Source organism: Abrus precatorius, unplaced genomic scaffold (genome assembly GCF_003935025.1).
Source record: "Abrus precatorius isolate BTA unplaced genomic scaffold, Abrus_2018 Scaffold2, whole genome shotgun sequence".
NCBI classification, from domain to species: domain Eukaryota; kingdom Viridiplantae; phylum Streptophyta; class Magnoliopsida; order Fabales; family Fabaceae; genus Abrus; species Abrus precatorius.
The window spans coordinates 30535377-30553047 of NW_020874362.1; the positions used below are offsets into that span (position 1 = coordinate 30535377).

General features: G+C 26.7%; 1 protein-coding gene across 1 annotated transcript; it reads left to right on the top strand.

The window, feature by feature from the left end:
- Positions 1-8511: 8511 nt before the first annotated feature.
- LOC113857776 (exocyst complex component EXO84C) lies at positions 8512-15083 on the top strand. The gene is made up of 7 exons (XM_027489963.1): positions 8512-8682; positions 9469-9563; positions 10499-11543; positions 12826-13344; positions 13656-13844; positions 14315-14451; positions 14556-15083. Exons 1-7 carry the CDS (start codon positions 8587-8589, stop codon positions 14800-14802), a joined length of 2328 nt encoding a protein of 775 aa, XP_027345764.1. The 5' UTR covers positions 8512-8586; the 3' UTR covers positions 14803-15083.
- The last annotated feature ends 2588 nt before the right edge of the window (positions 15084-17671 follow it).

A 17671-nucleotide genomic window follows, 5' to 3' on the forward strand; every position in this document is an offset into this window, starting at 1 on the left:
TAAGTAAAAAAAAATTCAATTCAAAATGTAATAAATGTTTTTTTTACAACAAATTATAATGTTTAATAAGTAAAAATTTTAAAAAAGAAAATGTATAATGATTTATGTTTAAATTAATTAGAATTATAGTATTTTTATTTTAGCGTAAAAATTTAAAATTGATTAAACATTTTATTGTAAACCAACTCATTTGGGATAAAATCCCAAGTGTTATTTCTCCATGCATCATTCTCATAATTAATTTATCTTAAACTTTTGTTATATATATATTCATGCTTTCTTTGAGAATTTTAAATGATGTTCAAAATTTTATACATATAGCCTTTAATAAAACAAAACTTTAATTACAAAGCATTATTCTTAAAGAAGTTTAATTAGCAACATATTCTTCAATTGTCACCAAATTTAGGTCAATTTGCTTATTACTCAATGTTCAAATGTACAAAGATTGACTTAAAACTATTATATTGACAAACATCATGTTCTTCTAAGAATCCAAATTGAATATGTAAAAATAAACTTTAAATTCTTAAACAATACAAATTTATAATGTTCAAATGTTATCTCAAACAACTTGCACAATATTTCTTTTTAAGAGAAAAGTAATGAAATTTTATGAGAGCAAATTACACTAATAATGTTAATAGAAAACTTAAATGAGTGAAATTTGATATGACAGTTATATATTGTCAAAATATATTATTTTTAAAATTTTCAAGACCTTGATTATTATGGATATATAAAAGCCTTTTGGAAATGTCTATTATATTGTCAAACATGAAAAATATGATTATCTTAAAATAGTGAAAAATTATCTTCAGGTTATGATTATTATGATGAAATTGGATATTAATATATTAATTGCCATATAATTATTTAAGAATCTACACATAAAGAATAACATGATCAATTTGATTCGTATATTAATGATGTAAGTAAACTACGATAGAATATAGCATTTTGTCCATATAAAGGAACTAATATTGTTTACCATTATTCTATTGAATTTTCATTTAATGTAGAATTTTTTATTTTTTTTATAGTTGAAACTCCACCTGAAAGTTATTCCTTTGCCAACTTTATGATCTAAATATTTTTAGAAGATTTTAAATATTGATTACATAAAGAATACACTACATAATTTTATAAGTATATCTTTCTTCTAATGCTTTCATCCTCTTGTAAGTTTTATAATTATCATGCTTTAAGTTGTCTTTTATATAAATACTTCTTAACTTTTTATCTTTTGCTTGATTTGACATGAGATTTTGAAGATAGAATTAAAAATATAAAATTTTATGTTATAGCATGTGACAAACTAAGCTAATTATTCTGAGATTTATAACTTTTGATTTTACAAGTAATTTCATCTTACAACACTTGAATGGAATAGTTGTAATTGTTAGAAATGTGTAGTATTATAAGTTATGTTCTTTATACTACATATTAATTTGACTTTGTCATTGATTCTTTGTTAATGCTAAGTGTATGAATCTATGAAACTATAGAAATTAAAGTGTTATTTATCTCAAATTAAGTTTAAGGTAGTTTATGTATAATATTTTAAATTTAAAGAACAAAATACATAAATGCAACATGCAATTGTTATTTAAGTAATATTATTTCTTAATTAATTATTATCATAACTCATTTCCTTTATTTGAATTGAATTTCTTCATAACTTGCATTATTATTAGAAGATATTTTGCTTTCACGCTTTTTCTCAAGATTCATGAAAAATACATTATGATTACCTATATGATTGATAACATTAGTGTTAAGGTACCACATGAACATTTTTATACTATTTGCTAACCAATAGTAGTTTTTTTTTTTTTTTTTTGCTTTAGTAAGATAAGTTTTTTTTTTTACTGCTTATAGAGCTCTAACATTCATTAAAACAATGTCTAAATTTATGACAATTATAACATCAACTATTTACTTTATCATTTTTTACGTCCTTTTATAAAGTTATGACAATTTACGCCTCTCTCTTGATTATGACTGTTGTATTTAAATTTATCTGGCAAGTATGGTACGTACTTGTAATAAGTAATAAAATACGTAATTGTGAGTTTTGAGTATTGTTTGGAGGGATTGACACATTCATATACCAATTCACAAAATTAAAAACTATTTGAGCTAATTATAATTTGTAGAAGTTTGAATATTTGAGAATAAAAGCATAAAAGTGCAAAAAAATATAAATGAAGTAGAAACTAGAGTGAAAGTTTGAGAAATAAGATTACTTATCAAATGAGATTAGGGTTGATTTTACCTAGTCTTCAATTTTAAAGCTAATTATATTCTGAATTCCTAAGTTCTTTAATCAAAGTTCAATTCCTTAAATGATCGTAATATCTAATCAATTACCCTAATTCCTTATATGTAAATAAATTTGCATTATGAGAAATCAATATACCCCAAGACAATGAATGCTTATTATTAAGTTATCATAAATCCTGGCATTTAATTCAAATTTTAGATGTTCACTCAACTTCCATTGATGTAAAATATCTAAAATCAATTCAATTGATTGAATAGCTACTTAAAGAATTGTATTAAGGAAATAAATGAATAATCAATTTAATCAATAACTTAGAATTCAGATCCACAATCAATTTACAACTTCTAAAAAGGATCTATCAATCGCTAACAAACAAAATAAGAACATCATACTAAATGAAGGAGAGAAAGAAAGAGTAGTAGAAAAAGTAAGGAAAAACTCCATTAATCCAAGTCCAAGTCTGATTCCTCTAGAATTGAACATTGAAATTCAGCCTCAAATCTCTCTAAGAGTGTGGAAAAGAAAAAAAAAAGAGAGAAGAGATCATTTTAATTCTGAGTTTCAAGCTATTTTAAAGTTTCCTACACTTTTGGCATGTTCACTTTTTGTGTCCAGAGTAGCTACACACAGTCTATTTCTACATGATAGCTTCTGAAGTGAACGTATTTACGCGCAGGGCTCTCAACCATTATTGCTCCTGAAGTGAACACTTTCAGTGGTAAAAGTGATCATGCACAACCCTTTTCTCATCCTAAAGCTTCTAGAAGACTTACTCTTAGTGATAAAATTGCTTATACTTTCTTGTTTGTATGTTTCTAAGTCATTAAAAGGTTCACCCTTGTTACCAAGAGTGATTATAAGCAGAGTATGCTTAATATAAAGCCCTTAAAGTGATCACTTTTGGCCTTTAAAATGGCTATGCGCACCCATCTTTACGTTTCTAAGTCATTAGAAGGTTCACTCTTAATACCAAGAGTATATGCACCAAATGCCCTCCACAAAACTTCTGCAATGTTCACTCTTGACTTTGAAAGTAGCTACACTTATCATTTTTCACTCTCTAAGTTTCTAACATACTTACTTTCACTACTACGCTCAGTCTTAATTGACTTCTAAGCTTTTGGAACATTCACTTTTTGCACCCAGAGTGTTTACTCTCAGCAACTAGTCTTTTTTGTCCATTAAATGTGATCCCTTTTAGGAAGCAAAGTGACTACATGAAATGTTATTCTTCATTCTCAATGCTTCTAACTCATGTTTTTTTTTCTTTAAACTTCGTGCAAAACTAATACAACAACAAAGTTTATATAAGAACTCTATTAAATCCAACAATTTGACTAATTAGGAACAAAAATTGTTTTGATTATGCACAAATATATTTTTTATGTAATTTTTATCTTCCTAATTACAATTTTCTATCAAAATTCTCCTAAAAAACTAACTATAAATCCATCAAAATCTAGATTTATTAATGACTATGACCAAAATTACTCTACCTAGACAACTATAATACAATTAATTTTTATCTTTTAAGGAAAGCTTTGCTTGAAGTGCTTTAACTTGTAGTCTTATCTTTTTTAATATTTCTTTATAAATTTACAAAGATCCTTATAGTTTATCAATTGTCATAGTTTCCACACCTTGATATTGTTCAATAACTATTACTACAAAATCAAATTTTGAATAAAAAGTTCAAATAATTTCCTTTATCACACTATTATTTTATAAAATTTTATCATATTGCCTCATTTGATTGACAGATGCCAAGATTATTGTAAAATAATCATGAACAAATTTTTTCCTTCATTTGTAATGATTTAAGCTCATCTCTTAGGTTTTGAAGAAACATATCTTTCTTCTTATCATTTTTTTTACGAGCATTTTTTGAATAATTTAGATCTTTTGAAGTATGAAGATGTGTAAAGTAAGACATAATGGAAAATTTATTGTTGATTTATATTAAAGTATCTTATAAATTTAACTCACTTTAAATTAATAGTGAATGTTCTCTTATTTTCTTACCTTGTACATTTGATCACTTTAAATGAGTCAAATTTTATTGTGAAGAAACCGTGAAACTTTCTTTGTTATTATTAATTCGAAATTTTTTCAAGCATTTCATGATCTAGTATTACATGAATAGTTTTTAAGATCAATATGATCTATTTTGTTTTGTTTAATTTTTTTTTGCAAAATACTCCTCCTATCCTTATTTCACTATCTCTTATGCCTTATTAAAACTAAGAGTTTCTTTCAAACAAATACATCACTTGTCATAATTGTCATTTTGACTTTAGGAATTGAAATAAGAAGTTCACATTTTTACTAATGTTAACTATACTTTTGGGACTCATTTTAAGGAAATGAATAAAGAAAGCAAAACACAAAACTCTTTAGAAACTCTCTTGATTTGATTTAATGACTTGCTTCCATAATTACTAATCTACACATATTTATAAATGCAATAGACATCTCATGGTATTACCAATTTAAGTACATATGACAAAGTTACAATTTCTAAAGACTATATAATTTTTAACATAAATATACATGCATGAGAAAATGATATTAACCTAAGTATTCATTAATACCAATAAAGTTTATTTTTATTTTTCCATTTTTCAATACCTAATTTAGGTTTCTATATTTTATATATCTAGAAAAAATTATTATATACAGTAACTTAGTTGCTATTCACTCATTTTTTTTCTCTTGAATTTTTCTAAATGAAATCATCTTTAAATCTTAATTTTTTTTATTTACCTTAAAAGTTTTCTTTGTCTCATTTTTTTTTTTTATATATTTTTATCAATCATTAAATTTGAAAGATTCAAACGCTCATATAATGTGTGAGTTTGTACTATTTAATTAATTGTAAATATTAACGTTTATAAAAAAAATGCTAACCTAATTCTTAAGTTAGCATCATTTACTATTAGTTATTATGATTGCATTCTTTTTTAAATAATTTACTGCTTATAGATATAATTAGATTAACTTAAGATTAACACATCCAAAATAAAAAAAATATTAGTATTAAAGTTGAGCATAATAACCTTGCAAAACTTTAATAACAAAAAAGTTTTAAAATATGTTAGAGCCTTTGTTAAAAAAGCAATTAGAAGTTAATTTGAAAAGGATAGCACATTCATCCACTTTTATGAAATGTTAAAATTTTTTATTTTAAAAAAATGAGAACTTTTAACTTTAGTTTGAATTTTAGTATACTAAATAAAAATATGTAATTTAAACAAATTCAAAGTCAACAATTATAGTTATTATTTTATAATTTAGATACCCATTTGAGAATTGCTTGTTGGAGACATGTTAATCACACATTTTTTAACAAACTTCTAGTTTTTAATTAAAATTTATTAAAATTACAGAAAAAAAACATGTAGATTCCACTCTTAATTTAATATCTATCACTCCTAATTTAATAATTGTCATTCACAGTTTTATAAATTTTAATAAAATTTAATTAATAATTAAAAATATATATTGCTAACACTTCTATTTTGACAAGTATTTGTTTCTTAAGTTGTATTTCTTTTCATTTTTTTAGTTATTTTTATATCTCACTATGAAATTAAATTTTTCATGTCATGTATTATAATTAATTCTATTGCTACGTGAGTTCATGAAAATTATAATTTTTTTCATTCTATTTTTTACTATTTTAATTTTAATTTTTATCAAGGTCAAAACTTTAATCGAGATTATCATACCTTTCTTCCATATATATTATTTTATCTTGTTTAGTTATTTTTTTTATATTTAATTTTTTTATTCAATCTAAACTACTTTTAAGATTGTAGTGTTTATGTTAGTATTTACAATGAATTTTATTTTTCCTCCTTTAATTTTTTGTCACTATATTATTTTGAGTGACAAATGGTGTTATATTTTATTTCTTTCAATTTTTATTACTTTTCTTATTTTTGTCTTATGTGACAAAGCCTTACTATCTTGTTAAGTTTATTTTGAGTTTAAATTTATGCAAAACTTAGGATTTCTTTGATTTCAACAACCATTTTTTTTTCTACTTTTATTTTCAAATTTTCAAGATTTAAAAAATGTGTTTAGTTTGATTTTTTTTTTAATATTAAAAATACTCTTGGTTTAACTATTTGTACGATAGTTTTATCTACTTTTTTATAAAGTTTAAAATTAACTATTAATATTTTATTAATAAAAAATTTTTATAAATTTTTTATAATATATATCTTTATTAATGCTAATTTTATTGTATTGTTTATTGAACAAATTTAAATATTTTCACTATTGCATCTTAATACTAAAAAACAATAAAAACATATTATAAATATAATGATAATTTAAATCCTATATGATGTACATGTTTCTTTAATATAAATTTATTAATATTGTATATATTTATTTAAATTAATAAAAATAATTTTAAAACAAATTAAAAAGCATATACTTTTCTCAATTTTGTCTTATTTAATTTTAAATATTTTAATAATGCGTATTTGTATTCCTATATTTTAAAAATTATTATTAAAATATAAATATAAAATTTTTTAAATAGCAACTACAAGTGTAATAGTAAAAAAAAAGTATAAATTATAAATTTTTTGACTTTATTAATCAATTTATATAAATAAAATATATAAAAATTATAAAAATAATAATATATAGATAAATATTTGTTTTAATATTTAGCATGACATAAACTAATGAAAAAAATGTTTATTTTAATATTTAAAAAATAAAAAATAGCATATATAGTATAAGATAAATTATATAAAATAGCAAAAAACAAAAAAAAGACAAGTAAATTGTATAATACTTAATATTTTAAATCATGTACATATCACTGTAATATAATAATTACTACTTTTACAAGTCACATATAGATGACATTTATATTATATAAAAATTGAATACCAATTCAAGTGAGAGAGAGAGAGAATGACATCAAAATTATAGGAAAATTGAAAAATTCATAGATAAAAATATCAAAAGTAATAATGCCCATTAAAATTTTAATGACAGAAACTAAATGAAAATTGAAAAAAAAAGGGATAGGGACAGAAAATCATATACTTAGCCTTATAAGAATGATGAAAGTAAAAAACTTTGTCACTCTATTTCAACAAAAATGAAAAAAAAATTATGAGAGAAAAAAAAAATGAAGAGAAACAAATGTGAAGAAGAATAAAACAATTATCTACCATAAAAAGATAAAATGAAATGTCAAATGAATTGTGAGTTGGTAAATATAACAATGTTTAGTATAATTAGATGAAATTTATAATGTCAATGTATTTTTATTGTTCTTATTTTCAAGTGTTTTTATTTTAAAAAAATAAAAATAAAGTTTTTTTATTTTTAAATTTGAGCTAAAGTTTGAAGATGTTTTCAAGAAAAGTATTTTTAAAATCCAACCAAATATATTTTTTCTTCTATTTTTTGTTTTTATTTTAACAAACCAAACATTGCCTTATGTTTTTATAGCATAAAATAAATTTTTATTCATTTTTCTTGAGGTTTAACAAAAATTACCTGACACTCATTTTTTTTCCTTTATCTTTTACAAACTTTTCTTAAATTTTTGTAACAACTTAATATAACATCACATATTATTATCGATTAAATGAATTATTCATAAGTTTTTATTTAGTTTTATAAATCAAGAGATGTTAAAATAATTTTAAAAAAGAGAGCAGTGTTGGTAAACTTTTATTATTAGTAAATCAATTGATAAATGTTTTTTCTTATAAAACTAGCAAATAAGCAAACATTATTGCATAACTCCGATGTGTTGGTCAAATTTAGTAAAATAGGGTCTTTTGTGATGTATATCAGTATATCATAGGTTATAAATTTTAATTTCTTTAGAACGACAAACTATTTCTTTAATCTAAAATTTCTGTAAATTTTCTTTTCAATTTTAAACATCTAAAAATAAATTATTATTAAAAAATATTTATCGCACTTTTATAACTTTAAATAATAATATAATTTTTAATAAAAAATTATATTAAGATCTTTAAACACACAGTAGTAATAAAATTGTTAATAACGCATCTCACATTTTCCCTCTAAAAAAATAAAATTATACATATTTTTGTTATTTGAAAAATCTTTTTCTGCTTTACATGACAACAACTATAATTTTCTTCGACATTAAAAATTAAAAAATCAGTGTCCATTTCTCAGAAAAAGAGTAAAATAAAATAAAATTTCCAATTTGCATCAATTTTGTTTCGGGGTATGCGTTTCACCTTGCTTGTGAGTTGAGCAGAGCGTTGCAGTGAGAGAGGGAGAGAGAAATGGAGAGTAGCGAGGAAGAAGATGACTTTCCTTCCATTGAGAGCATCATTCCTCAATCCAAGGTTGACTCTCTCTATCAGTCTCACACCGAAAAGGTTCGCTCTTTCTTCTTTCTTTTCAGAGTTACTTTGTTTCTCTTCTCTTTGCTCCCTTTCATGATAATGTTACCAAACACACAAAATGGGTTTCCCTGCATTCTCATAGTTTGCTTTTGTTTGTTTTTTTGTTAACATGCGATTATTGGTAACTCAAGCATTGATTTTTATTTTGGTATACATGGTTTTTGAGTTTTCTTAGGGCCTTTGTTCTCTGAGCAAATCCTGATCTTGACTTTGACATAAAATAGAAGTAAATGATTCTCCATTCTAGCATGGTCACAAATTCTATGACTTGTGCTTGAGCTTCAAAGTGTGGATTCAAAGTGAGTAGCAAGTGTGGTCATGTATTAGCCAGAGCAAGACCCTGATTTGCCATCTACTACCAATACTTAAGTCTGATTTATGTTAATTACTCGGATAAATCTACAATATTATTTATTAATGTGAGAATTGCTGGTCTATTTTTAACCATGTGTTATGTCTATCTATCAATGGCCTTTTATTCCTCCTGAAGTTTGGGTTTAGACAAAAGGAAAAATCTCTACTGAACTACTAGAGTAAAGAGTGACTGCATTACTTTGTGCCATATGTTTTTTCTTTGATAAAATGTGATGAAATTTAGTGTAATTGACGTGCTTTGATTCAAAATGTTTCTAATTTTAGTTCTGTTGTAAGATTCTGCTATTTGTTTACTAGCATGTTCTGTGAATTCCTTTCTAAGGAATACTAGATAGCATGATTAGCATCATCATCAATGGTGATGAAACCTGTCTATCTTTTCAGGGGATTAGAAAACTTTGCTGTGAGCTCTTAGATTTGAAGGATGCGGTGGAGAATTTATGTGGCAATATGCACTCAAAGTTCTTGGCTTTCTTGAGGTAACATATATCATCTACATTAAAATGTTCCTTCTTCTTTCTATTCTACCATCTGCCCCCATTTCAAAACTAGCATTTGTGTTGTATCACAATTCTTTGATGTTACCCAGCAAGGAACTCCTGGACCTTTATATATCTGTGCGCTTTTTATTTGTAATGCAGTCTATTTCCTTGATTGGTAATTTCTTTTTAAGAATTCATCTGTAAATTTTATCTTGTTATTTTTCATATAGGAATAGGAAGAATGGGAGACTTTTTAACTAGAACTGTGTATTGAGTAGCTGTCTCAAAACAGGGGAAAAATATAAACATTTCAATTGGGATAAAATGGGAATGAAAACTTCACAGATAAGTTTTTGTAAAGTTGTGTTGAAAGTTGAATCATGGATTTTTCACCTCTATTCTTACACCCATACCAGCTGGTCCTTAAAGAAATTGATTTACTGAGTGGTAACTGATTATCATGGATAACATTCTGGTTTATTTATTTTTTTCGGTGCTCTAATTTCCTTGTCATGGTGACATTTTCCAAAATCCTATTTAATGAACACATTAATCACTGTCATCAAACCATTCCTGTTGCGAGCATTGCTTGTTTAAGGTTTCTATAGAATGAAGTGAATTCTGTGGTGGAAGACACGGAACAAGATGACAGTATTTTTATTTGTTTAGCTGTCAGGGAAAGCTCAAGCTGTTGAAAGATTGCCAAGTAAATTGATTTTATTTTAGCATCAACAACACACCCATTTACACAAAGCTATTTGTGGACTTAAACATGGGATGTGCACAAAGCACTAGCCCACTAACTTGTTTTGAAATTTAATTCAATCAGGGAAATAGGGCTTAAAACATAAAAGTACTGAACACTTAAATCACTTTCCTCAATGATATCATATATATACACAATTTTTTTTTGTTTGGTCTTGATATTGTAGGATATCTGAGGAGGCTGTGGAAGTAAAGCATGAATTAATTGAGCTGCAAAAGCATATCTCAGCTCAAGGTATTCTTGTTCAGGATTTAATGACTGGTGTCTGCCATGAATTGGAAGAGTGGAATCAGTCAAACAATGATGTTACCGAAATTCAGCTTGAACCTGAACTACCTGAACTCCTTGAGCCCCTACCAAATGAGAGAAATGACCAGAAAGTATTATTCTTGGAAAACATTGATGTACTTGTGGCTGAGCATAAGTTTGAAGAAGCATTAGAGGCATTGGATGCTGACGAAAAAAATTCTGCGGAGTTGAAAGGCTCAGGGAATAACTCTTCAGATGATGGTTCCTCATACAAGTCTGCTTTGTTGGAAAGAAAAGCAATGCTTGAAGAGCAGCTGGTTGGATTTGCTGAACAACCTTCTATTAGTTTTCCTGAGCTGAAAAAGGCTATAAATGGTTTAATAAAACTCGGAAAAGGTCCTCAAGCACATCAATTAATGCTGAAATTTTATGGCTCTCACCTCCAAAAGAGAATTGAGGCATTGCTTCCCTCAAGTTCTCTGTGTCCCGAAACATTTCCTTCGACATTATCTAAGATTGTGTTTTCTGTAATTTCACTGACAATAAAGGAATCTGCTTTGATTTTTGGAGATAATCCTGTTTATACCAACAGAATTGTTCAGTGGGCAGAGTGGGAAATTGAATATTTTGTAAGATTGGTGAAAGAGAATGCACCCTCATCTGAGACTGTTTCTGCCTTACGTGCTGCTAGCATCTGCATTCAGGCTAGTCTGAACTACTGCTTAATCTTGGAGTCACAAGGATTGAAACTGTCTAAATTACTGTTGGTGCTGTTACGTCCTTCTGTTGAAGAAGTTTTAGAATCAAATTTTAGACGTGCTAGAAGAGTAGTTCTTGACATGGCAGAATCTGCTGAATGCTTCCTGTTGTCACCACAGTTTACATCTTCACTTTCTGCAATTGCAACTTCATCTAGTAGCATGCTTGTTGAGAGTGGAATGCGATTTATGTGCATAGTTCAAGTAAGTAAACTTCATCATATCATATGATATGGCTAAAATCTGATGAACAATAATTACATTATTTGCCTACACACTTTTACGTGATGGAATCATTTAAGCATTGTATGGCAGGATAAGAAAAATAAATGTGATAAGAAAATCCTTTGCTCTGTTTGGTTTAGAAATTATTTTCTGTTTTCATTTTCTATTTTTATTTTTAATGCAAAATTATCTCGTTCTTTTCATTAATGTTTTTAAATATATGTACATGAAATAGTGAAAACAGAAAAATTATTTTCAGTGTTTCCTGTATAAATATTTGAAAACTGGAAATAAAATGAAAACAAAGTGACAATTTTGTAAGTAAAAGTGAAAACATAAAATGGAAGCAAAAAATATTTTTTGAAACCAAACGGCCATAGGCACGAGGAATTAAGTGCACGAGAAATTAACTATAGTATTGACAGTTGATGCGTAACTAGTGCTATTGACAATGCAGCATGTATGTTTTCTTTTGCAGTAATGTCAATATGATGACTTTTGTGTGCTTGCCTGCCTTCATGGTTACATACATATATATATTTGTCCTTCCCCTTAGGGAGAATTACTTCATAGTTTTTCCATTTTTAATTAACATTTAATCATAGAACATAGAAGAAATGGCAAGATGTCAGTAACAGGGAGAATATGTCAAAAAGAAAAGAAAATAACGTAACACAAAAGCTTGAATAGAATAAAGCTGTCAAATTCCTCTGTATAGGTGGGGCATTCTTTTAAAGAAGCATTGAGAAAAGCACCCAAGAGTAGCCAAAAAAAAAATAATTCCTATCTTGTAGCGGTAGTAAGGAATAAGGATATGAAACACCCTTAATGTATGAGTGTTCTGCTCCTACCAAATAGACAACAAAACTGCAAAATTTGCACATCAGTATGAGGTTTGGCTTTCTTCTTCCTTTTGATAACACAGAATGGCTACATAGTCAAAGCTTGCATCAAACATTCTCCAAAACTGGCATGATTGATCACTGTCCTATAGAATTAGCATTAGTCCTATTAATCACCTCTGTTGTATTCCTAACAAAAGTCTTGACCTTAGAAGGGACTTTGGATTTTCAAAAGGTTTAGTAACAACTAACAAAATTGGTGTATAGTGGCCTGCATGCAATAATTGGTGTTGGTGATCATAATGTTCTTGCTCCATCTTTGTGTCTGTCTCTTCCTTTTTTTTTTTTTTTTTTGTATTTCTCATTTGGTATGTTTCGACTACAAGCTGAAACATGAATGAACTTGTAAAAATGTACAGGATATATTGGAACAGCTAACGCCATTGGCTAGTTTGCACTTTGGAGCCAACGTACTTAATAGAATCTTACAACTATTTGATAAATACATGGATGCTCTTATCAAAGCACTGCCAGGTCCTTCTGATGATGATAATCTTCCAGAATTGAAAGAGGCTGTGCCTTTCAGAGCTGAGACAGACTCTGAACAACTTGCAATATTGGGAATAGCATTTACGATATTGGATGAACTGTTACCAAATGCTGTATTATCAACATGGATGCTGCAAAGTGAAAGCAAGGAACCAAATAGTGGACTAGCGGAGACCTTCAATACAAATGCTAATGCAGAATTGAAGGAGTGGAGGAAACATCTTCAGCATTCTTTTGACAAACTTAGGGATCACTTCTGTCGGCAGTATATTCTGAGTTTCATCTATTCAAGAGAGGGAAAAACACGATTGGATGCGCATATTTACTTGAGTGATAACCGAGAGGATCTTTACTGGGATTCTGACCCACTGCCTTCGCTTCCATTTCAGGTCATTATTCTTATTTTTCTTCTTTTGCTGCTTGCACTTGTTTTGTTATCTAATTTTTGTTTCTTTGATAATCCCTTTGTTTTTCCTTGTTTCCTTTTTGGGAATGTTAGCTGCTGATTGTGTGTGTTTTCAATCATTATTATTTATTACAAATTGAGTTTCTGAATGAAGATGTGGCTGTTATTGGCTCACTAATTTATTGCATTCTGCCATTTCACTGTGGTGTGTGCCTGTGTATCTGTCCATCTCTCTCTCTCTCTCTTGATTCTTGTGTTTCGTTTTAGTACTGACAAGTTTAGCTACATGTGCAGGCATTATTTGCAAAGTTGCAGCAATTAGCAACTGTGGCTGGAGATGTATTGCTTGGGAAGGAGAAAATACAGAAAACTTTGCTTGCTAGGTTAACAGAAACTGTTGTCATGTGGTTGTCTGATGAGCAAGAGTTCTGGGGCGTATTAGAGGATAATTCTGCTCCTCTACATCCACTTGGTTTGCAGCAGGTACTTGTTTACATATATTTATGAATACTTTTGTGTCCAAATACAGTCATCCAAAGGCAACCCGACTTTTAAAAAGGTTTTCTTTGACTGCTGAAATGCATTGTGAACATTGAACAACTAAGATGAAAAAGTCTTATGACTTAAATGTGATGTCTATAATCAGGTCTCAAGTTCACCCAATTCAGGCTTGATGCTGCATTTGTTGAAGTTGAGGCTAAATTCACATTTTCTAACAAATATTATTATTTTTCTGGGATGTCCCATAATTAATTGCTATGGTTATGATGGGAGTCTCTGAACCGCAATTAAAGCCTACTTGTTACAAGAAAATATGCAATATCATGCTATTATCACTCTTTCCATTAGAAAGTTGTCAAGAGAATTATTCTCCCAATTTAGTTTGGCAAAATTTTATGAATAGGGATTCTTTCTCTTCCCTCCTCTCACCCAAAGATGACTTTTTGTGACAGTTAATTCTTGATATGCACTTTACTGTTGAAATTGCGCGCTTTGCGGGATATCCATCTAGACATGTCCATCAGATAGCCTCGGCTATCATTGCTCGTGCCATCCGGACCTTCTCTGCTAGGGGTATAGACCCACAGAGGTATTCTTTATTTCTTGTGGCCTTGATTCTTGTTTTCCATTCATTATCATCAGCTGTATTTTGTTGTTGGATTCTGACATGAACCACTTGTCATTACCAATTAGTGCACTTTCGGAGGATGAATGGTTTGTGGAAACTGCAAAGTCAGCAATAAACAAGCTCTTGCTTGGGGCATCAGGGTCTGAAGCATCCGATGTTGATGAAGATCACATCATTGTTCATGATGAAGTTGTCTCAGACTCCGATACTGTTTCATCCCTGTCTTCCATGGTTTCTACCGACGAGTCTTTTGCTTCTGCTAGCATGGCAGAACTTGATAGCCCCTCTAACTTGTCTGATCCAGATAATTGAATTTTTCAAGTAGATTAAAATATATAGTAACCTTAGTAGTTTGAGATTTTGAGAAAGGTGTACGTGCCCCCATTTACCACATTTGCAATGTCATGGTCTATGTATGGTGCTATCAATTTGCCTCGGTATAAAGTATCAAATATCTTGTAGGAAATGTTCATAAACCTAGCTAGGGGACAGCCAAACCATTCGATTTGAATTAGAACATTGTGGGTTGGAGAGAAATCTTTATTCATTTTTATCTGTATATTTTTGGAAGGTAAGTCAGCTTGAACTTTGAATCACTATAATGTCGCCATTTTTTTTTTCTGGTGCATTATTTGTAGCACCCGAGAGTACTTTTATTTTTGTCTACCCTGAGAGTACGTTAAGTTACATTTTGATCCTCACCACTTTTGGTTATTTTGAGTCAAATTTACCCTAGCCTATAACTGATCAAATGTAGTTGGAAATTTCTTTTTGCACCGCAGTTTTTTTTTCCTAACACCACCACCTTTTTTTAGTATTTTTAAAAAAAGTGATTCAGGTAAGTATTAATTATTTTTGAAAATTAATTTTCGAGCTTCTAGAAACTAAGGGTGGTGCAGAAGAAAAGTCATATAATTTGAGTTGACAAAATTATTTGCCCAGTCCAACCCAATCATATGTGAGCGACATAATATTATGCCGTTTTACATTTGCTTTATTTCAAATACTAATTTTAAATAATTTATTTAATTAATTTTTAATTAAAAACTTAAATTCGTTTGCATTAAAACATTTGAAATTTAATGTTGACTGAAGTTATAATGAATTATGTATATAAGAAAAAAAATATTTTTACACTAATATAAGTCTAAAATTTTTTAGACTTAGATATGATTTTTTTGTTTAACTTACATCGAATGATAAGATTTTAAAATTTAACTTTCCTCTCACTTTATTTAAATTTTAAAATTGAAATTTGAAAATTTCAATTCAAGTTTAAATTTTAGTTTCCTTTTACATTTATTAAAATTTGAATTTAAAATAAAATTTAAATTTTCTTTCCACTTTGACTAAAGTTTTGAATTTAAAATTTTCAATTTTAAACTTTAGTCAAAATAAGAGGGAATTTTTTTTTTAAAGTCAAACTTCAACCAATTTAGAGTAAAAATAAAATTTAAAAGTCAATTTTAAATTTAGTTAAAGTAAAAAATAAATTAAAATCTTTCAAATCTAAATTCAAACTTCAATTAATATGAAAAGAAAATTAAAAATTGACTTATTTTTTAAAATTTTGGTTAAAATAAAAGGAGACAATTTAAATTTAAATTTCAAATTCAAACTTATATCGATAAGGGAGGGAAAACTAAAACTTGAATTTCAATTTGTTATTTTTGGTCAAAATAAAGTATTAAAATTAAAATTTTAAATTCAAACTGCAATTTTAAATTTTAGTTAAAGTAAAAGAAAATTTTAAATTTAAATTTTAAATTCAAACTTGAATCAAAGTGAGAAAAAATAATTTTAAATTTCATCAAGATAGGAGAAAAAGTAAATTTTAAATTCAGACTTCAATCAATAATGTAAAATAAAAATAAAAATTTAAACTCAAATTTAAAATTTGGTTAAAGTGAAAGAAATATTAAGACCAACGTGAGAAGGATTTTAAATTCAAACTTAAATTTCAAATTTTGGTTAAACTAAAATAAAGTTTTAATTTCAAATTCAAATTCAAAATCAACATGTGAAGACCTAAATTTTAATTTTAATTTTTTTTAAATAGATTTTTTTTTAAAATTCAAACTTCAATCAATGTGAGGAGAAAAATTAAAATCAACCTAAGAAGGATACTAAATTTGAACTTCAATTTCAAGTTTTGGTTAAAATAAAATATTTAATTTCGAATTTAAACTTGAATCAATGTGGAAAAAGCTAAATTTAAATTTTAAATTTTGGTCAAAATAGGAAAAAACTAAATTTTAAATTTTAAATTTTAAATTCAAACTTCTATAAATAAATGTGGTAGAAAAGTTATAATTCAAACTTCAATTTCAAATTTTGGTTAAAATAAAAGACAATTTTAAATTCAATTCAAATTCAAACTTGAGTAAAGAAGGAAAGCTAAAATTTGAATTACCATTTTAAATTTTGAACAAAATAGGAAAAGAAAATTTAAGTCACGAAAGTTACAATATTTGAATCACAATAACTTCAAATTATTTTTTATTATAACACAAATTTAATAATAATTTTTTTTAATATACGTCAATAATAAAGGCTATAATTATATTTTTATATTATAAATTTTTTTTAGGAATCTTAGATTGTCACCTTTTTTATGGGAATATTTTCTTGAAAACCTTTTTATTAAAAGTATCTATACTAAATATAAGGATTAACATTCTCATTTAAATATTTTTGATAAGCTTAAAAGAATTTTTTTTTATTAAAAGGTTTGAAAATTTGAGAAATTCAAATAGTTTGTTTTGTCTCATTTTAGATGTGAGAAAACATGTTTCACTTTATTTACTTAGCAACCTTGTTTTTTAAACACTTTATGGATATTAACATTCATATATTTTATTTTATCTATTTTTATATCATATCACGTTATAATACTTTTCGTCTTATTTATAAAATACAACTATCAATATATTTTGGATTTAAAATATAAGAAATAAAAAATATTTTTTAAGTTATTAATATATAAAATTAATTAATATTATAGATATTGATGAATTAAACCCTAAATTTATGACATATAATTACTCTTTATTAATGTTAATGAATTATATATATATATATATGACTGAAAATAATGTCATCCTATTTATAAGAAATAACTACTAATATTTGTTTGTCCTGAATATATGAAATAAATATTTTTTTAAATGCATTAATTATT